Here is a 23,796-nt window from a genome sequence, read left to right on the forward strand (position 1 = left end):
AACTAGAATTGTAATAGAAATCTACAGCAGGATATATATATTAATATATGTAGAAATTTACATATCACATGGAATTGATATACACTGTTCACCATCACATGCTTAAAATCAGACCTGGGATCACAATATTGACAACCTTTGAGTGAGACCTTTACACCAATGACTAGCTAAAAGTTACCCTTCTCACATCAAGTTTTCTGTGACCCGTGAGATTCCATATCATCAAGGCTAAAGGGTAACCCACTAACTCTTGTAGTGAGGACTCACTCTTAATGCAAGGCACTATGGTGACACCTTTTTGAATCTACAGCATATTCTTATCACAAGAAATTTACATAAATTATTCACCATTACATGCCTGGAATTAAACCCAGGATACCAGAGTGACAACCAATGATTAAGGCCATTACACCAACAACTAGCTATAAGTTGTCCATCGTAGACCATTCTTTCTGTGACCAGTGAGATCCCATATCATATTTTTGATGATCGATGGGCTGAGGGGAACCCACTAGTTTATGTGGTTAGGTCTCGCTTTCAGTTGACACAGTGACATCTGTTTGAATCTGCATGTTCATATCACACTCAATCAGTATATATACTAATCACAATTACGTCCTTAGGATCGAACCCTGAGATGGGTAACATTTATCTAGTCATTGATGTAATGGTCTTTAGTCACTGGTTAACTTTTTAGTGGCTAGTGGCTTAGGTTTAATCTCAGACATGTAATGGAAGTCGAGAACATTATCTCGGAAAGCAAAAATGGGTATGTTTGAAAGAATAGTGGTTCCAACAATGTTATATGGTTGTGAGGCTTGGGCTATAGACAGAGTTGTGCAGAGGAGGGTGGATGTGCTGGAAATGAGATGTATGAGGACAATATTTGGTGTGAGGTGGTTTGATCGAGTAAGTAATGAAAGGGTAAGAGAGATGTGTAGTGATAAAAAGAGTGTGGTTGAGAGAGCAGAAGAGGGTGTTATGAAATGGTTTTTGTCACATGGAGAGAATGAGTGAGGAAAGATTGACAAAGAGGATATATGTGTCAGAGGTGGAGGGAATGAGGAGAAGTGGGAGACCAAATTGGAGGTGGAAAGATGGAGTGAAAAAGATTTTGAGTGTCTGGGGCCTGAACTTGCGAGAGGATGAAAGGCATGCAAGGAATAGAGTGAATTGGAACGATGTGGTATACCGGGGTCGACGTGCTGTCAATGGATTGAACCAGGGCATGTGAAGCGTCATGGGTAAAAGATGGAAAGTTTTGTTGGGCCTGGAAGTGGAAAGGGAGCTGTGGTTTCGGTGCATTATACATGACAGCTAGAGACTGTGAACGAATGTGGCCTTTGTTGTCTTTTCCTAGCGCTACTTCGTGCACATGCGGGGGGAGGGGGCTGTCATTTCATGTGTGGTGGGGTGGCGATGGGAATGAATAAGGGCAGACAGTATGAATTATGTACATGTGCATATATGTATACGTCTGTGTGTGTATATGTATGTATACGTTGAGATGTATAGGTATGCATATGTGCGTGTGTGGACTTGTATGTATATACATGTGTATGTGGGTGGGTTGGGCCATTCTTTCTTCTGTTTCCTTGCGCTACCTTGCTAACACGGGAAACAGCGACAAAGTATGATAGATAAATAAGTACAACATTAAAGTAACTAAAAAAAAGGATGAAAGAAATGGATATTGATCTATAGAAGCCAGCTGCAGCAGAAGCCTGGTGGCATTTCCAAGTGCCATGAGAACCATAAAAATGAGAATTTGGAGCATTTGATAGGAGGCGGGTCTGGTGACATCAGCCTGCTAGCAGTTGCTGATTGGCTGAGATTGGACCTGTTCAGACTTGCATTGAGCTGTGAACACCAGTGAGTTGTTTGTAAAAGGTGTGATAGGCTACTTCCTCCTCAATGAATATAGGGCTGAACAAACCCTAACTAGCATATTGTGCCAGTAGATGTACTCTCAGTGCTTGCAGGACATATCGCAGAGAGAAACAATTATTATGTCCACTTGCCCATCTCAGTGTGGTCAATTCAGAAGTCTACCTTAGAATATAAAGGAAAATGTACTACTTTTTTTAGTGTTTTTCTTTACTTATGAGTAATAAACATATATTTTACAAGATTTTTTTTCCCTACTGGGCTGAGCCACAAAGTCACCTGCACAGTTTAAGGGTTAATGAAGACTGGTTATTGCCTGATGACTTTTTTCTTGGGTATCAGAACTTGATTCAGGTTCCTATCGGACTTTCTGCTTCTGTTGCAGTCATTTTAGAGAAGAATTAGTTTGATAATAAGCATGCTATCTCAAGTTCTTTTTTTGATATCAGTTTTCCTTGATTGTTTCTCAGATTTAAAATCCAAATTAACCAGTTTTGGTTTTAGAGTAAGATTTTTCATAGTTGCTAATATAGTCTTAGTATGAGTTTTTGATATCTTCCACTATCACAAACAGTCTGTTGCAGTTGCTGTTTAAATTCCAATGTAAAATGATAAAAGATAACAAAATAGACTGAGACTTCATCATTGATTTAAAATAGAATGAGACCAGCAATTACTGCCCAGAGCATGACAACAAATATCCATCAGGCCAGTGGATTATTTTTTAATTAGAATAGCAAATAAGTAAGGACTACAAGAAATCAGAGTAGGGCAATAGAAAAATCACTCAATATGAATGAGACGATGAACACTTATTTCAAAAACAGAAATGAAGCATAAGGGAAGACACAATAACCAAACACCAGTTCAGGGCTAATGAAGAAACTGAAAATCTTTTAGAAGATTACTTATAAGCATACAAAGTCTTATGAACTAGAATCAAAGTGAAATACATCACTGAATGCACAAATAATAACACACTTCTAATTAATGTCAGAAACATGACTAAATGAAAATGAGAAAGATGAAGCACTCTTGGAAAAGTTTAAAACATTCATAACAAATATGACCAAATTCAAACAAGGAGGCAGAGCAGATTATGTCCATAACAGGCTAGATGGAAAACATAACAAAGATGATTCATATTAGATGCAAACTAATTACAGTCATCGTCCCATTCACAAACACAATAAACCTAGTACCATACAAACGACCAAAAACAAAATGAAACACCTATAAGGTAATTTTAACAAAAGTTGAAGAAATATTGGGGGATTAGAGAAACTTGATCCAGTAATACTATGGACTGGCAACTTTGACTATCATTTTACTGAATAACAGGAAAGAGGAATAGATTATGGTTCACAAAGGAAGGATCAACAGATGAAAGAGAACAGCTCCAGAGACTAACTGATTTATGTAAATCATTCAGCTTTGTGAAGGTAAATCACAGACAAGAGGGAGGAATACAATAGATCTTGATTTTACAATTGTATGGCAAGACTTCAACCATGCTGGGTATCATATATGACACACACATGACATTCACTCCACACTTCACAAACACCTACACAAAGGCATAAACGAGCAAAGTGCACTTAGAACACATACAAATTTGGAAAAGAAAATGATCCCTTTATATCCCTTGCAAACAATTCATCTACCTACCTTAGAACTTTTCACCTTCCTGGTTACTCACCCTTTTAGAAGCAACTGTAACAATACTTCAAACCACACAAAACATATCACGTAGAATAGTTACGAGCTGCCTGACATTTCCCAGTTGTCATACTATTACCGACTTCCTAATGGCCACAAGTTGTCAAAACCAATACAGGAAAAAATTATACTTCCAAATACAGTCTTACTTTAGTATGCTCAACACTCATTGTTTTGTAGTCGCACCAGATCCTTCTCATCCAAACCACTCCAAAACCAACCATCATCCCCTAAAGTAGAAATAAGAATGATGTTTGTGTCACAATTGGCATCCAGTTTTCACAGCTCCCCTCTCCTTCAACATACTGAAATGACTTGACAAACACTAAGCAACTGCCCTTCCAACCTAGCTTTGAACACTACCCCATCAGACATACACCCATCTGAAACTACCTTCCCCAGACATGTACAAAGTACTCAAGAACTTCCTGTTTGCATTCTGGATACCACACATCATTCTATTATTACAGACACAATTCAATTTATCACAAGATCTCTCATGCCAAAGATACAGATTCCACTTTGAAGACACAGAACACTTACTCCTCAGTTCCCCTGCTATCTTCCCACAGACACACACACACATCACCTTATTTTATGACCAGGAAAGCAGGGTTAGAAAGTCCTAACCTTGATGTTCCTAAAAATCATCTCTCATGCTTGTAGGAGAAACTGCAGATTAGTGAAATGTTAAAAAGCTGTGAATCTGCCTCGTTACTTTTTTATACCAATACATAACAAGAACATAATAGATTTAGTTCTAGCTACAAATGACGATCTTGTTGATAAATGTTGAAGTTGGAGAAATTTGCCTATGAAGTAACCTTCAACACAAAAAGAAAATTCAAATTTTATCGATTATTGCATTACTCTTGACAGGTAAACCGGGGATGATGTCATGTCTGAAAATGTTTTGGACATAACTTTGAAAAGCTTTATTAAAGCTTACACAGTAGTAGAGGGAAAATATGTACCACTGTGTATTAGATAGTTTTAACCCAAAATAAAGCCAAAGCGAGGTAAAAGAGTGCCTGTTTTGTAAAGAAGTACATAAGAAACTCAAAGAGATGATCAACCTATATGATAGAAAAAATGGGAGACATCCATCAAAGTAAATGTCACTGTGGAGCCTATACTGCAGAAAATACCAAAAGAAACCTTGAGGAGTTTTCTACATATGTTAGAAGCTAGAGAGTCTTTACCTAGTTACTTGGTTCATCAATTAAGGAACACAGTGACTTAGTTCAAGTTAATGAAACCATAGCAGAGATCCTGAGTGATGTTCTTCAATCTATATTTATGACAGAAGACACAGCTCATGTCCTGAATCCAGTTCTACTACTAAGAGAGGAAAACATCCTTTAACATACTGACATAAAAGTTGAAGACAGTATCTATCTATCTGTCTATATCTCTGACATCTGTTCCCTCCAGGGACTCCCATCAAGGAATGGCCACAACAAAAGAGACTCCACTTATCCCTGTTCCTTACATACCTCCCTCACATTCACCATTCCACACATTCTTCCACCATTTCTCTCCCTCTGGTATTCCTTCACCCTATTTACCCATGTCACAGGTGGTCGTCCTCTTGCACCAACCCCTTTAATTGTACTATCATACACTCTCCTTATAAACTCCCAGTATTGCATTCTTTCCACATGCCCAAACCACCTCAAAGTATTACATTTCACCCATTCTATCACTCAACAATTCATTCCCTTTGCATCCTCTGCCATACCATATTTCTCATACATCCCTTCATTTCTTTCTTTATTCCATCTAGTCACACCACATGCTCTTCTCAAATAGCTCATTTCCACAGCCTGGATTCTTGGCCTCTGTCCATGTTTTGGCTGAATAGGTCAGGGATGGGAGGACTGTGCTGTCTCTTCATCCTTTCTTTTCTTCCATACTTATACCTCTACCCTTCAATATTCTATTAAGAGATCCAATGACTCTTCTACCCTGCACTGCTCTCTCCCTTATCTCTCCTTCCATATCACCAGACTTACCCAAGACAGCTCCTAGATACTTAAATTCTTTCACTTCTTCTCATGTTTTTCCCCCCATATCCAAAGCACAATTTAGTACTTTCTTCTTTCACTCTAAATGGTAAGCACAATTTAGTCCTTTCTTCTTTCACTTTATATGATAAGCACAATTTAGTTCTTTCTTCTTTCACTCTATATGGTTTTACAAAATCTATACTTTCACCCTGTTTTCTTTTAAACACCATTTCTTTACTTTTACTTGCATTTACTTTCAATCTCCTATGCTTCCACACATCATAAAACACACAACCTTCTGCAACTCCACTGTCAGCAAACAACACAGTATCATTGGCAAACAGCTATGCCATTAACCACCATATCTCACCTCCACACTCTATCTCTGCACCCCTTTTCCCTAGTTTTGCTTTAACTCTCTTATCACTCCATCCATATATATATATATATATATATCTAAAAGCCACAGTGACATCATACAGACCTGCCTCACACCTACTTGTATCCCAAAACTTTCACTTACCTCTCCATCCACTCTTAAACATGCATTTGCTCCTCTATAGAAGGTTTTCACACCATACAATAGTTGCACCCCTACACCATATATCCTTAACATATCCCATAAAGCATTCCACTTGAGTCGTCCTATGCTTTCTCCAGATCCATAAAAGCTCATACAGCTTCTTAACTTTTGCAAAATACTTTTCCACGGTCATCTTTACAACAAAAATCTGATCCACACATCCCCTACCTTTCCTGAAACCCCCTTGCTCTTCACATATTCTGCATTCAGTCACTTCCATCACTCTATCAACATTCTTGCATACACTTTTCATGGTATACAGACTTATTCCCCTATAATTGCTACATACATCCTTAGCACCTTTTCCTGTGAATAAAGGAACAATAATACCTTTCACACAATCCCCAGGAACAACCTTCTGTTTCCATGCTAATTTACATGTCAGATGCATTCACTCTATCACACTTTCCCCCCATACTTTAGCATTTCAGCCATGATCTCATCCACTGCGGATGCCTTTCCTACCTTCAGCCTCATTATTGCCCTTCTTACCCCCTCATTTTTGCTATTGGTCCTTGCACTTGTATCCTCTTCCTTCCGTCCTCCATAACCATGCATGTAACAACTGCTGCCTCCCCTTCTCCCACACTCATCAGTTATTCAAAATACCCTTTCCATCATCATTTCACTTCCTCCTTTTGATTCAGCAACTCCCCTTCCTTACTTCTCACATTATGATTTCCACTCTTACATCCTTTCCCTTCTTTTTTCACCTCCTCCAGTATAGTCTCTTATTATCCCAAAACTTTTCACTTAACTTCCTTCCAATATGTTCATCTACTCTTCCTTTGCTTTCTTCTATCAGCTTCTTAACATTCTGCTTATATATTAAGCAATCTACCATATGCCTTTTTCTTCTCTTCCATAGCATTTCTAATCTCTTCTGTCCACCATGCATTGACCTTTTTTTCCTATATCTCAGGACCTTATATCCAACTACTAATTCTCCAACCTTTGATAGTACTTCCCTAAACATTTTAAACTCATTCACACATGACTGTATTCCTACATTCACTGCACTTCCATCTGATCTTTCAGTTACCTTTCTTACATACTCCTCCCTCCATTTTTTCTAATTCATTTTCTTACTTGCCAACACCTTTAGCTCTTCATTCTCCCTTACACCATACCTCCACTTCTCCCTGATCCTCATCCCCACAAGGACTGTGAAATAGTCAGTTTCCAAAGAATCCTCTCACAACTCCAGCATCTAACAGCCTTTCTCAGTCTTTCATCTGGTGCCTCATGGTCAATCAAGGCCTTTTGCTCTTCTCTTCCATCATTCCTCATCCAAGTATATCTGTGGACCATCTTTTGCTGAAAAAAGGCATTTGAAGAAATACTATCATTACCAACTGTAATGAAAGTAGATAAAATGGCAGGCCCATATAGATTTTATCCGAGGACAATGAAAGTCAAAAAATGAGATAGCTAAGCCCTTGAGTGGTCTTTTCAGTAAGTCATTATCTGTGGGAAAGCTCTAGAGGAATGAAAATTTGCCTGTGTAATCATGATATTCAAAAGAAAGTATTAAGTCCCTATGCAAAAAATTGATAAGTTTTTCTATTTGATTAGTATGTGTGCCTTTCTTCTCACACCACACTAACCCATGGGTTTCTGATCTCTTCCACTATCACAAACTGCCTTGAATAAGGTAACAGATATAAGATATTAAATCCCCATCCAAATAATTTACAAGTTTTTCTATTTGAATCACCTATATGCCTCTATTCTCTTCCCACACTTATGAGTTTTTGATCTCTTTCGCTGTCACAAATTGCCTCGAATAAGGTAATAGGGAAAAGGTAACAAATTTCTGTCTTAGAATTTTTTAAGTTTTCTCTTTGAATTACCTATATGCCTCTCTTCCCTTCCCACACTAATCCATGAGTTTCTGATCTCTTTGATTATCACAAACTGCAAGTGGTCTGTTGATGTTTGAATTCCCTGTTATTTTTTTGTATTTTCTTATTCAAATGAGGTCATGTCAGGGACAGATGACACTAGGAAGCAATTTGGGTTATTTGGTGACAAACAAATTTGGCTTGCTATTTTATGTAGACAGCTGGGCCATAGCAATTGTCTGAGGTTGCTTGTGTACTTGATTAAAGATATGACTTTCATATGAAGAAACTATTTTTGCCACTATGTCAATCATAGTCCTTTCCACTGGATTTTCTTCAGTGTTCTGTTTCTTCCATACTTTGGAATCAGTCCAAAAAATAGATATATAACACCAACTGTACTTAAATTTCACCATTTACATGATTGAAGAGCTATGATAATAGTAGAGTAATACATACACATGCTCCATGGAGAAGAGCATTTAATTTGTGATGTCACAATATGATTCTTTCATTAATGCTATTAATTTTGTGTTCAGTAGCCACATTTAAGTGGGACACTTTCTTTTAAGCGAGGGAACTGCATGTAAACAGAAAATTTATTATCATTTCAGTATAGATGTAAATAATGTTGTCTTTTATAATCATCATGGCAGACTGTCAGGTTTTTTATGACCAAGCTGTCTTCACTTCTTAGAGGCAGAACATGAAACTCATCTACTTCTCTCATTTAGGTGGATTTATATTGAATTGCCTCACAAATACAGTTTTTGTGGTTGCCTAAAAATTTTCTGTAATGTTCAGTGTAATGTATAGCTTAGATTCTTTAGTAAATTTAAACATGCTTCCACAAGATTAGTTGCAGATTATTGATATTCTCCTCTAATTTTAATTTTTTTTTCGTGAATCATCTCTTGCCCTATTCTTATTGAACTTTCATGTGTACATTTGATATCTAAGATTGAGTTTTTCATTTGATTTTAGGTGTCCAAAGTGCAAAAAATTGTATCCTGTTCATTACTTGTGGAGAAGGCACATGCTTGTTCATACCAATACTCGTCCATTTTCCTGTGATGAATGTGATAAAAAGTTCAAGAGTAAGGCCGAGTTATATAGCCACAAGAAGACTCACAGACCTAGTGAAGAGCGTTATACACACTGTTGTGAAGTTTGTGGGAAAAGGTAGGTACTTTTTTAAATGTTTAAAACAAAGGCCATAGCTTTGATGGTACATTATCTAAGAAATGTCACCAGATGTCTTCAATTAGTGCATCTGAGTTTTTTGGTAAACTATATAGTTTTATACAGTAAATAAACAGGTCTGTAGAAGGTTGTGAATTGATTAGATTGATGTGAATGCAATGCACTTGCACATGTATGGATGGCATACATACGTTTGAAAGGCTGTAAAAAGATGATAGAAAATGTTCAAGAGATAGGGCCCCACCAGTGTAAAATTTTCTTCCTGTACACTACAGATAGGTAGTTACATGCATATGTGTACACCTGGCTTGGATTATGGGGTGTTATTAATATTTGTGTGTTATGGAGACAGAATTTTACATTCATGTTGTATATATTTACCATACCTTTATTCATATAAGTCAATACTACACACCCCAGCCATTTATTGACTACTCCAAGGGGAGGATAAACACCAGGATTGGGTGTGGGGTGACTCCCATGCCTAGGATTTGAACCCATGCAAATCTAACCCAAGGTAGGCTCATGTTGACTCCTGGTCAGTAATGCTAACCACTACACCACCAGGGCCTGTGTGTTTGTTTTTTGTGTTTATACACTTGTAGAAATAAAGACATGGTATATAAGTACAAGGTCAAAACATGGGACAACACAATTGTGAACCTGTCTTCCCATAACATAGTAATAGTAATCACACAGACACTCAAGGAAAATGATAGATTATTGATGATAAGGGACTTTGGTTACAGAGAGGTAGACTATTAGAACGTAGGTGCTCATGAAAATGGAGGTATGGAGATTCATGTTCCTCAAATGGGTGCAAAACTTTCTGTATCAGCATGTCATGGAGTATGCAAGATCCACTGGGGATGATACACCAAAACTGCATAGAAATAGAACACATCAGACATGAAGCACATTTAGGAGAGCAGACCAGTACTATACGTTATTCTGCAAAGTCTACAATGAAGGAATCAGGACTTGGTTTCCATGAAACACTGAAAGAAGAGGGAGAGTGAAACAGCAAGAGGCATGGTTCAACATGAAATGTCAAAAAGTAAGAAAACTCCAGCATGTTTAGTAAGGAGTAAAGAACAGAGGGTTTTGAAAAAAATATTGTGCACAATCCAAGTTTTTCCATAAGTTCATCAGGAGCAGAGTATTGGCTAAAGAACAAGTAATTAGGCTATGATGCACAGGCAAGAACTCCTGAAAGGAATGAGGAAATATGTAAGGCATTAAACAGTGAATTTAAAAGTTTTTAAAAGTGGAGGATAATACTAAGTGCACCAGTGTTAGAAAGGTGGAAGGGGAAAGAAATCTTGGAAATATACAGTTAACAGAATTGGTATAATCTGACTAGGAAATATAAAGTTTAACAGAAATAGTATAATCTGACTATTAAAACAACTTGACCCTAGTAAGTCTCACAGACCTGATGAAATTGCCCCATATGTGCTGAAGGATTGCATAGTGTCGGTTGGCAAGACTCATGAATTACTTTTCATTATGGCACTAGAGGAAAGGGATAGTTTCAAAGATGTGGAACAGGGCAAATTTTATGCCTGTGTACAAGAAAGAAGATCTGGGGGTCATGCTGAACTACAAGCCTCTCTTGTTGAAGAGTGTGGCTTGTAAAACAGTAGTAAAGAAAATCAGAAAACTGCCTAACTGTGAGACAACATGGCTTCAGAGAAAATAGGTTGTTTTATGAATCTTTTAGACTTCTATGATAAGATGAGCTGAGTTTTAGCTCAAAGAAGTGGATGGTTAGAATAAGTGTTCCAAGACTGGCAGAAAGCCTATGATACTGTACCTCATCAGAGGATTATTAAAATGCTAGAGGTACAGGCAGAGTTCTTAACTAGTTTGGGAAGGGAAGTGAACAAATGACATAGGTAAGAGGCACATTCTCAAAATGGACTGAGGTTACAAGTGGCATACTTGCATTGCCCACTGCTCTTCTTGGTTTTTGTAAATTACTTATTTTTCGGACTAAACTTGTACCTAAACATGTTTACAAAAGATACAAGCTCATGAGGGAAGTAAGGAATGAAAACATCTCATTATATTGTAGGGGGACCTGGTCAAACTTCAGAGTTGGTCAGATAAATGGATTACAAGGTTCAGTCCAAGCAAATGGAAGGCAATGAAGATGGGACTCTGCAACTGAAGGCCCCAGTGTAAATACTACTAAGTAAGAAATGAGCCACAAGAATCAATGCGTGAAAGAAATCTATAGATCAGTATTGCACATGATTTACGACCAGAGCTACACATCAGGAACACTGTGAAAGAAGTAAACTGTTTCCTGGCAAATATTAAAATCACATGCATGTATATGAAAAACAAAATGTTTGGTAAACTATTTATAGCATGTATTTTACCAAAGTTAGATAATATCTCTTAGGTCTGGTCACTGCACTTTAAGAAGCACAAAGATATGATTAAGAGTGTCTAGAGAAGGGTATCCAAGAAATCTTAGCTTCATTGAAAGGTTGAAAGCTACATAGCTGCCCATCATAGATGAGAAAAGAGAGAGGGGTGACCTGATAATGTCCTTCATTTAGAACATTGACAGTAAACAATTATTCACAAGGTGCAGTATCAGAGATACCAGAGGCCATGAGAAGGAGGCGAGTCAAAAAGCATTGTAAAGAAATACTGGTTTAGTGTAAAGGTGGTGGATGGTTGGAATGATATAAGCATGGAGGTGATCAATACTGCAGCTCAGAGAGTCTTATTGGTGGTATGGAAGGTGTAAAACTGCCCTTGTAATGTAAAAAAATGCAATCTCACACAGAAAACTCACAATTTCTATGTTAACATATAGTGGGAATTGGAAGTCAATAGTCAGGAGCCAGGGCATTGTGATGAAAGGTGCTGTGAAATTTAGAGTGGAGGAACATGAGTACATCTAGCCTCAAATATGTATGGAAGATTGAGAAAGAGAGGGGAATGGTTTCGTAAAAGATGTGAAGAAGTAAGAGTTTCAAGATATGCTGTGACAAAGTTATTGGTAATGTAATGTATGAGAGCAAGGAACAAGTATAGTAAGATGAGAAAGGAGGAATAAAGAAATTCTGAATATAATATTGAGGACATAGTAGGAAAAAAACCAAAACCTCTTCATAGATTCGTTAAAAGGAAATTGGAGAGTTATAGAGGATGATGTAAGGATATGTCAAGAATTGAATGACAGTTTTAAAAGTGTTTTTCACAGTGAAAATCACCATAGCCGCATCATCAATGAGATGGAATTGGGAAGAAGCCTCAAAAGCAATGAGATATCTAGACAAGACAGTAATAAATGTGAGTCTCTTGCTACACTGTTTAAGATGTTGCTGGAGAAAGACAATATCAGGGAAGTGTAAAAGGGAAAATGCCATACCTCTCTGTAACAAAGACAGGAAGAAGCATTGAATTACAGACCAATCTCCCTGATGAGTTTGATCTGTTAGGTAGTGAACATGATAAGTGGAAAGCCAATAGATCGCTACATGCAAAAGAGAAATTATAAAAGTGAGACAACATGATGTCAGGGAAAGGTCATGTGTAATAAACATCTTAGGTTTCTATGAGAGTGAGTGCAGTTTTAGAACATATAAGAGTGGAGGAATAGATAGATTATTTGTACCTGGACGCCCAGAGAGCATTTGACATGGTACAGCAGGGGAAGCCTCGTAAGAAGCTGGATCACAAAGCAAGAATAAGAAGGAAACTCATTTGATGGATAGAAATTATCTTAGCATAAAGATGGAAAAGATGCATGTCAAAGCTTTCTCAAAAGGGGTAGAGATCAGCAATGGAGTGCCATAGGGCTCTGTAGTGAAACCATTACTCTTTTTGAATCATATAAATGACTTTCCAGAAAGTATGAACTTGTATTTGAATATGTTTGTAGATGATGCAACGGTCATGAAGGAAGTGAAAAGTAAGGAGGATTGCATTAACTTACAAGGTGACATAGACAGGCTTCAAATATGGTCTGATATATTTTTGATGCAATTCAGTCTTAGTGCACGTAAATGTAAAGTAATGAGAATGGATCACAGTGAAAGAAGGTCTCAATCTGAATGTTATCTAAAAGGAAGTAAGCTGTTAGGATTTGTGAGTGAACAAGACTTGACAGTCAGCAATATCCCAAACCTATTGCGAGAGTCCCACGATAGGAGAAAAGTTAAGGAGACCATCTGTTTGCTGTCAAATACTAAAGTTTCATTTAGGTTCATGGGTAAAAGAATATTTAGTAATCTTATGACACGGACAGTGAACAGTTCTTCGAGAATTTTAGGTATAGAACACTCATAAGACATCGTGTGAAAGTAAGTAAGAAGCTTTTTGAGAAAGATATGAAGAAATACTTCTAAGGTTTAAGAGTGGTGGATCAGTGGAATGAAATATATGAAGACACAGTTATAGCAGACATTATACAGAGATTTAAGAAGTCTTATATTAGGGAATTTCAAGAGATGGGTAACACAATTACAAACTCTCTCCCCATACAGTGCTAATAAGTAATTACACACACACACAATTATGGAGAAACATCAAGACATGGCAATTTGGATGAGGTCCTCAACAAGAAGAAAGCATAAGAAAGAGACCAAGCAGGAAACACCAGTGATCAGCAGTTTAGAGAAATTGTTTGAAATAGATAAAAACAGGAGTTCAGAAGCTTAGGGATCAAGTTAAAGACAATGAAAGATGTCATGGGATGATGGAGGAACTTAATGAGCTCAGAAATATATTCTTTAGATATTAACAAAACTTTATGGGAATGGATGGGATTCAAGAGGTACTTAATCATAGAAAAAATGGTAATTTCCGTAAAAAGCAAATGGATCCTTTCAAAATGTCTTGAAGGCTGATCAGCTAGAGGAAAGGAATAAATAACCTTTAAGAAACTGTTGGCAATATTGAGGAAGGAGGTGCAACTTTGGCAGCTGATCAACAGACACAGATCATGAAAAATTATGTAGTGGAGCAAAAACCTGGAACCATACTAACAGAGGTAGATAGGGAATTGAATGAAGTTGTAGGAATAGCAATATGCACTGTTATAGATGTAGTAATCAAAAAAGTTTTTGGCTTGCCTGATGGAAGGATATGGAAGGTGCAGAGCATACGAGACCAGTGCCTTTTAGCAAAAAGGGGAAATTTTAGACAAAGTTAGAGATACAGAGGTTGACAGCACAGCAGTGAAGGATCTCAGTGAAAAGTGGATGGCACCAAAATTAGAATGGTTATTTTTAGTTTGGAAGAGCATGCTCCAGATAGGGAAGAAGGAGAAAAGACAAGTCATAACACATGCAAAAAAGGATCAGTGTATGAATATGAACCGTCCTTTAGCTTTATAATTGCTAGATACAATCTCACTGATAAGAGAAAGGATAAGAATTTTTCATTATATTCAAGATGGTAAGGATGATTAATAATTATGATTACATTTGACTTGGACTAAGTTCACTATGCGGTACTTAGGCAAAGAAATTTTTTATAAAGTTGGAATTCAGTGGGGTATTCATCACATATGATAATCAAAGGATGAAAGGGAATAAAGCAAAGAATACAGTCAGAAGTTATGAAACTTGTAACACCAAGTGGGACAAGAAGACAGCACACCCCAGACAACTCAACAGAAGGGGGCAGGAGTATTGGGAAATGGTAATATCAGACTAAAAGTAATGTATACAAATATTGATGAAGTAATAGTTAATGGGAAAGAGGTGGAATTCAGGGACCGTATGAAGGAAAGTTCATCTGATGTTGGAATTGTGAAAACAAAGCTTACTGAATAGGTAAAATCTCACCTGTTCTGCCCAGAGGAGTAGATGATATTGAGGAAGGAAAGAGAGGGGAAAGGAGAGGAAGGATGAGCCATTTTTATAAAAGTTGCCTCAGTTTCAAGAGATAGAGGATGATAGCCCATTCAGAGAATACATTATGGGAAGAACAAATGCTCAAAAGGAGTGCATGGTAGTGGTATTATTATATAATCCTCCAAAGAAATTTAATGACTCAGAACAAAAATACAATGATAACAGTGAAAGAACAATCATGATGGTACATGAAGCAGCAAGACAGTTACTTCATAGAAACTGTAAGGTACTGATGATGATGGGTTTCAGTTACGAAGAAGTAAACTGGGGGAGTTTGGATTCTGTTGGTTACAGGGAGTCATGGAGATAAGTTTGTAGAGCATGTACGGGAAAATTTTTTACATGACACTGAGCATTCTAGATCTTATTTTCACCCAAACTAGCATGGATATTGAGAATATCATATATGATACACCAATTGAAAAAAGTGATCATGGAATGCCCAGATTTAACTAAGTGGTAATTGAGGATGTTAAAGGAGCAGAGATGAAACAAAATGTAAAGATATAATCATGAAAATTAAGCAAACCTCAACAGTTTCTTTGTTAATAAAGATTGGGAAATAAGGTTCAGTAACCAAGAGTTAGAGCTTTGTGGAGAGAGGTTCTGTGAAATTTACAGGAAAAGTAAAAACATTGTTACCTCTGCCTTAAATGCAAAGGGATTGGTAAGAAAGGGGAAAGATTTAATAAAAGATGTCAAAAAGCAGAGGAGCTTTAATATGTTCAGTGGCAAAGATATAGATGGTATCCCATCATTTAAGAGAACAAGAAAAAAGTATACCTGGATATGAAAGGAAAAGAATTTTGTGGACAAGGCTGGAGAAAATACAAAACTTTTCCATAAATTCATCAGGAGTCAGTTAAAGATCAGCTGATCAGCATAAGGGATTCAGAGGGTAGAATTGTTGATGATGACAAAAGGATAAGTGAAGAATTGAATAAAAAGTTCAAAAGCATTTTCACATTGGAAGACACTAAAGTCTCAACACCAGTGAGATGGAATTGGGAGGAGATGTTTTAAAACATCAAAATATCTAGAAAAGACCCATACAAAGATCAAGGTCCTGATGAAATTTCAGCATATGCGCTGAGGATGTGTGCAGATACACTAGCTAACCCTCTTGAAATATTGTTCAAAATGTTGCTAGAGAGAGGGAAAGTGCCAAGGGATTGGAGAAGGGCCATCATTATATCTTTCTAAGAAAGGAGGCCAGGAAGAGGCATTGAACTACAAACCAGTCTCACTGATGAGTGTAGTCTCTAAGGTTCTAGGAAAGATATTTAGAAAGTAAATGAATAACTTTCTGTTGAGGAAAAATGACTTAAGTGAGAAACAACATGGTTATATGGAAATGAAGACATGTGTTACTCCCTTTCTCAAGAGTCTTTTTAACCCTTAGATGGAAGCTAAAAACAATTGATATGCTCTTAGGAAGCAGAATCCCACACCAGTCGATGTTCTATCTTTCCCGCCCTGCTTGGATATCCGGCTGAATTACCCTATCATCATTAGCATACAGAAGTTTCTTCCATCACTGGGAAGGTTTGAGAAAAAATTCTTTTGTCATGAAAGAACTAAGCTAGGTGGTGTAGCTGTATTTAAAACAATACATTTGATGCTAATCAGAAAATGAAATTACCTCATAAGAGATGTGAAACATTAGTAGTAAGCATATTAGCCATAAAGACAATTTACACGGTGACATTCAGACCACGTAAAGGTAAGATGACAGAACTCTGAGTACCAACAAAAGTTGAGTAGATTTTTATGAATAGACAAACCAAAAACAACAGTAATTTGGTCAGGTAACTCATTTTTTTTTCTTTTCAACAAAATGGGAAAAGAGTGGATGAGAGTATAGGCCCTTCTTGACCCTACTCTATGATTTCTCTGTTTATGTTTTTAGTGTTACTTATGGTGTCATCCCTTTATCTGTTGTCATCATTTTCATTTTGGATCATTTACTTTTGCTGTCTTATTCATTGATCTTGTTAACTTAGTTTCTTCATTTTATACATTTCATGTATTTTTTGTCTATTTATTGATCCTTGTCTAAGGGTAAGTGTAGCTCCTCTTCTTATATGAAAACCTAATTTCTGAGTGTTTGATTTTCTGACTAATTTTTCTTAGGTCTAGTTTATCTTCATATTTTGTGTAAGGAATTCTCAAATGAGATAATCAGTCTATTGAAGTGCTTAAGCTTTCAGCCCTTATCATTTATGAATACAGTATTATGTTCCTTTAATAGCCTGTTTGCATATATGATACATCATTATTCCGAATGTTTTCAATCTAGTTGATAATAACTTGTCATCAGCACTTTCTTATTTCATGCTAATTGATTAAAATACTTACGGACAATTCTGCACATACTATTCTTTTCAGAATACTATAGCTGGCAATATGACACATGAACAGAACTGGAAGGGAACATTAAAATATTGTATCCTGTTGTGCTATACGTGTGATTAAAATCAGTCCCTTCTTTTCTAGGTTCACACAGAAAGCTAATCTAGAAAGCCACCTGCGATTACATACTGGCAGTCGCCCCTTCTCCTGTGAGTTTTGTGGCAAATGTTTCTCTCAGAGAGGCAATATGGAAGAGCATAGAAGAATACATACTGGAGAAAAACCATTTGTTTGTGATATATGTGGAGTAAGGTCAGTATTCTTTTTTAAAATAGTCACAGTGCATGATAAATGGACATGCCAAGTCACAAAAAGTTGATTAGGAAGACATTTGAATGAGTACACTGCAATAATAGTTCTTTCTTGTAAGAGGGAGCAAGTAAAAGTAAAGGAAGCCATGAATTTTTCATTTTTGTGGCATGAATTAAAAGTCATTAGATAAAGTAAAAGGATGGTTCATACACTGATCCTTTTTTGCATAAGTTATGACTTGTCAGTAAACTAGGGGTATCTTCTCAACTTGGACCATTTGAGCTACTAAAAATTTGCTTTTGATATACTTATCTGGGAAGCTCAGTCTGGACATTAATAATTCATATTGGCATGAGAATTCAGCAGTTCTAAAACACTTAATGTGTGTCAAGTTGCCTAGTTCTTTAATTACTTAATAGCTGACAGCCTGTAGTGTGCATTCTACACCCAACCACAGGCATTAGCTGAGAGTCCACTTTGAGTACTTATTATCCATTTAACCAGAGCACAAATTGTAGTGATGTATGAGCATTTCACTTTGTTATGAGTGTTCCTTACTGCTTTTTTTCATTGTTTTATGATATAGGTATGTTTCATCACAGAAAAGTGGTGTAGTGGGTAGCAATCCTGACCATGATGCATTCATGGGTTGCCTAGTGTCGAGTGCATAATTTTGAATTGGTTGCAGAGGTCAGTCCACAATCAATCCAGTTGTTCATTCACTTGTAGGGGTTGGTCAGTAAAATAGGTACCTGGCTTAGGCCCTACAAACCCTTCCATGGTTTACCTGAGATGTTTCTCATGCACATCGACCCTGGTATACCTAATCATTCCAGTTCACTCTATTCCATGCACGCCTTTCATCCTCCTGCATATTCAGGGCTCAATCTCTCAAAATCTTTTTCACTCCATCCATCCCTCTCCAATTTAGTCTCTCAGTTCTCCTTGTTGCCTCCACCTCTGACTCATATATCATCTTTGTAAACCTTTCCTGACTCATTCTCTCCATATGTCCAAGCCATTTCAACACACTGCCTTCTGCCCCCTCAACCACACTTTTTATTTCCACACATCTCTCTTACCCTTTCATTACTTACTCGATCATACCATCTCACACCACATATTGTCCTCAAACATTTTATATCCAACACATCCATCTTCCTCCGCACAACCCTACCTATAGCCCATGCCTCACAACCATATAGTATTGTAGGAAGTACTATTCCTTCAAACATACTCATTTATGATCTCTGAGATAACACTCACTCTTTCCACACATTCTTCATCACTCCCAGAACCTTCGCTCCTTTCTCCATCCTAAGACTCACTTCCGCTTCCATGGTTCATTTGCTGCCAATTCCACTCCCAGATATCTAAAACCCTTCACTTTCTCCAATTATATGCCATTCAAACTTACACATCAACTAACTTGTCCCTCAACCCTGCTGAACCTAATAACCTTTCTTTTATTCACATTTATTCTCAACTTTCTCCTTGCACACACTCTTCCAAACTCAATCACCAACTTCATTCAGTTCTCACGTAAATCAGCCATCATTGCTGTATCATCGGTGAACAACAAATTACTCTTTTCCCAGGCCCTCTCATCCCTTTTAAACTTAGGACTGCATATTCACCCCTCTCCCCAAGACTCTTGTATTTACCTTCCTTTACCACCTAATCTATAAAAAGATGAAACAGCCTTAGTGACATCACACACCCCTGCCACAGACTGGCCTTCACCAGGAACCATTCCCTCTTCTCTCTTATTACTCGTACAAATGCCATACACTCTTGATGAAAACTTATCACTGCTTCTAGCAGCTTACCTCCCAGACCATATATTCTTAAGACCTTCCACAAAGCATCTCTATCAACCCTATCATATGCCTTCTCCAGATCTATAAATGCCACATGAATCATCTGTTTTTCCAAGTATATCTCAAACACATTCTCAAAGCAAACACCTGAGCCACACATCCTTTACTACTTCTGAAACCACACTGCTTCTCCCCAGTCTGATGCTGTGTACATGCCTTCACCCTTTTAATCAATACCCTGCCATACAAGTTACCAGGTATACTCAGTAAACATATGCCTCTGTAGTTTGAAAACACCTTTATCCCCTTTGCCTTTAAGCAGTGGTGTTATACATGCCTTCTGCCAATCCTTAGGCACTTTACTATGATCCATACCTTCACTGAATACCATTACTAACCAATCAGCAACACAGTCACTCTCTTTTTATCTTACATAAAGTTTAATGATACTCACTCACCCCAACTCTCATTTGCCATCTTTTTCAAACCCTGTACCTTCTTGACCTCCTACCACTTTTTCTTATACATCTCCCATATAAATATCACATGAATTTGGCTCTAATACCATCAACTGTCACCACTTTACTGCATTTCATCTTAGTCAAGGCTTTCATTACCTTTTCTCTCTTCACCAAACCATTCTTCATGACTATATCACATTTAACAATCCTTCAAAATACTCCATCACTGTCTGTTACACTCTCCCTTTTGTCCCTTCACTGATGTTCCAATTTGTTCTTTTGCCTTTTACACTTTATTTACTTCCTTCCAAATCATCTTTTTATCTTACATAAAGTCTAATGATACTCACTCACCCCAACTCTCATTTGCCATCATTTTCAAACCCTGTACCTTCTTGACCTCCTACCACTTTTTCTTATACATCTCCCAATCATTTGCACTCTTTACTTATAAATATCACCCAAATGCCTCTCTTTTCTCTTTCACCAGCAACTTCTCTTCTTCATCGGACCACTCACTACCCTTTCTAATCTATCCAACTCCCACCTTTCACATGCCACAAGCATCTCTTGCACGTGCCATCACCCACTCTCCTCCTTCATTTGCTTTAACCTTTTGACATTCTGCACTCAAATTCTCCTGGTATATCTTCATACAAATCTCCTTTCCAAACTCACTTACTCTCACCACTCTCTTCTCTAGACATTGTCTCATATGTTTTGAAAACCTCTACAAATCTTCTTCATTTCCAAAAGATGGTGATCAGACACCGCACCAGCTGCCCCTCTTAGCACACTTACATCCAAATGAATATAGTGCATATGAATGCACGCTTTTCATAGAACAGTAATGCCCTGTAACAGCAAGGATTTGAACCTGAACCTTTTGCATGGTAGCATGGAATGCTAACTGCTCCTCTATGATTACCCCAAATAGGGAAATGACTATTCAGTTACTAATAATTAAATCCCCTTCATCTCACATTCATGAGCAACAGGGTCTAGACCAGTCAGATTCCACCAGGTCATTAAAAGTAGCCAATTTTACAGCACTTACCTAACATGTGGGGATATATATGAGAATATAGTGCATATGAATGGACACTTTTCATAGAACACATAATGCCCTACAATAGCTAGGATTTGAACCTGGACCTTTTGCGTGGTAACTGGGAATGCTAACTGTTATGATCGCCCCTATTAGGGAGATGACTATTCTATTACTAGTAATTAGATACCCTTCATCTCACATCCATGAGCAATGGAGTTGAGACCAGTCAAATCCCATCAGGCTCACATTACCAGTGGTCAGCAGTTTTACAAGACTTACTGTCAAACGTGGAGGCATATGAACATGAATATAGTGCATATGTTCATTAGATCAAAAGGTAGAATTGCAGAACTATTGAAGGAGAGAGGGAAATTCTGAGAAGTTTTTGAGAGAGATGGGAGGAAACTGGGTCTTAGAAGCATTAAACTTAACCAGATTTTACGTACCCACTGAGATATCCTATCCAAATGTGAGTTTATTAAGGAAGTTCTGTCGAGACTAGAGGCAGATTGAGTGAGAGAAGAATTGAAGAATGTGGAGGAATGTAGTACATTTGGTTATTTGTAGAAGAAAAGAAATCTTTGATAAAAGGGAGATAGAGTGTAGGTCCTAAAGAAGAACCTTGAGGACCACCACTGTTGATGGAGAAAGAGAGGCTGATCCATTTATTTTGTTTATTGTCTTTGTGGCGATGTTTGTGGTGTGGGTAGTAAATATCATATGTATATGTAACTTATGATGTGCAGTGTGGTTGGAGTTATATTGAAAAAGAGAGAAATGGACCATTCAGGGTGATGGGAGTGTGAGAGGTGGACTCATGTCTGTCTAGTCTTTTTTTCATTTTTTGCTTATTTAGTGTGAGACACTGAACTTTCCCACTCATAGGTCCTACCTCAACATTCTTAAAGAACCGCAAACAGTGTTGCAGTGATATTAGAAGGATAGTAAACCATTTACATTACCTATTATTTCAAATGCAATTTGTTACAGTTTTTCATATTTCCTTGTGCTTAACAAAAAAGGACATCACTTCTTTTGCTCCTTTGTTTCTTATCATGATTATAGTTGCCTGTACCAAGTTGTACAGATATGTCAAGACATTTATTTTATTAGCGAGTTTCTCAGTACACTGCTTGCCCCAGAGTGTCTATGACGGTTCATTCACTAGAAAATAATTCATTGTTTCTCAGGCTCATCACAGCAGATGCTGATTAAGCTATTGACAGATCCATGTAGTACATGGGTGCTCCATAGCCTATGTCCCCTTCTTAATCTTGTAGAAATTTCTGCCTCTGTGTTTATAACTTCTACCCATGGCCATCAGTGCTATTCAGATTTATGATTCCCAGGAAATGTGTGCTGCCTATTCATAGACCACTGTACAATAAGGTTAATTCAACATTTTTTCTTTAGAATTGCATTAAAATCAAAAAGGCTTCATTTTTTTACTATTTCTACCAGTAATTGGGAAGATTCTGGAAGATTTTCTTACAGCTGAATCCACTCTTTCATTACCTATAATGCCATAATGTAAGAAAGTCCACTGGCTTTTGTTTTCAGTCCTCATTTTTATATGCTCTCTCTCATGGGAAAGGTTTCAAAGAAATTTGTGACAAAACAAAGTGCAATTCCCCCAGCTTGCTTGCATAACAGCAGTAGTTACACAAGTGCTTGAACCTTATGAGTGGGCATACATACAGTGGTAGGCATAACAAAATAATTCTTTTGTTCATTAAATTATTAAAATTAAAATTATTAAAATGGGTATGTTTGAAGGAATAGTGGTTCCAACAATGTTGTATGGTTGCGAGGCGTGGGCTATGGATAGAGTTGTGCGCAGGAGGATGGATGTGCTGGAAATGAGATGTTTGAGGACAATGTGTGGTGTGAGGTGGTTTGATCGAGTGAGTAACGTAAGGGTAAGAGAGATGTGTGGAAATAAAAAGAGCGTGGTGAGAGAGCAGAAGAGGGTGTTTTGAAGTGGTGTGGGCACATGGAGAGAATGAGTGAGGAAAGATTGACCAAGAGGATATATGTGTCGGAGGTGGAGGGAACGAGGAGAAGAGGGAGACCAAATTGGAGGTGGAAAGATGGAGTGAAAAAGATTTTGTGTGATCGGGGCCTGAACATGCAGGAGGGTGAAAGGAGGGCAAGGAATAGAGTGAATTGGAGCGATGTGGTATACCGGGGTTGACGTGCTGTCAGTGGATTGAATCAAGGCATGTGAAGCGTCTGGGGTAAACCATGGAAAGCTGTGTAGGTATGTATATTTGCTTGTGTGGACGTATGTATATACATGTGTATGGGGGGGGGTTGGGCCATTTCTTTCGTCTGTTTCCTTACGCTACCTCGCAGACGCGGGAGACAGCGACAAAGTATAATAAAAAAAAAAATAATAAATTAAATTAAGCCATAAAGTATTCCTAATGTGCACCTGCCCGTTTTGCTTTTGGTTTTCCATTCTCTTACCATGTTTTCATTACAGTTACAACTGATGATTAGCTTCACTGCTTTACCTTTTTCTCTTTCACTTACTATTCCCTCCAGTGTAACATTTTTTGTCCTTATTTGCTTCTGCACTTTGCCTCAAATGCCGGGGGTAGCTCACTGCTTTTACAAATGCTTGTTTCTCATGCAAATAAATGACATTTCATACACTTCTGGAATTCCACC

The 23,796-nt window shown here is 37.5% G+C and overlaps 1 protein-coding gene across 2 annotated transcripts in view; it reads left to right on the top strand.

The window, feature by feature from the left end:
• LOC139746062 (uncharacterized) overlaps nucleotides 1-23,796 on the top strand; it is an 80,540-nt gene that overhangs the window by 36,273 nt on the left and 20,471 nt on the right. For both annotated transcript variants that reach the window (XM_071656900.1, XM_071656899.1), the window contains exons 7-8: nucleotides 9,027-9,224; nucleotides 17,624-17,791. In XM_071656900.1, the coding sequence (XP_071513001.1) occupies nucleotides 9,027-9,224; nucleotides 17,624-17,791 (366 nt within the window). The remainder of the gene's footprint in view (nucleotides 1-9,026; nucleotides 9,225-17,623; nucleotides 17,792-23,796) is intronic.

The sequence above is a fragment of the Panulirus ornatus genome, chromosome 63, assembly GCF_036320965.1.
Source record: "Panulirus ornatus isolate Po-2019 chromosome 63, ASM3632096v1, whole genome shotgun sequence".
In the NCBI taxonomy this organism is placed as follows: Eukaryota; Metazoa; Arthropoda; class Malacostraca; order Decapoda; family Palinuridae; genus Panulirus; species Panulirus ornatus.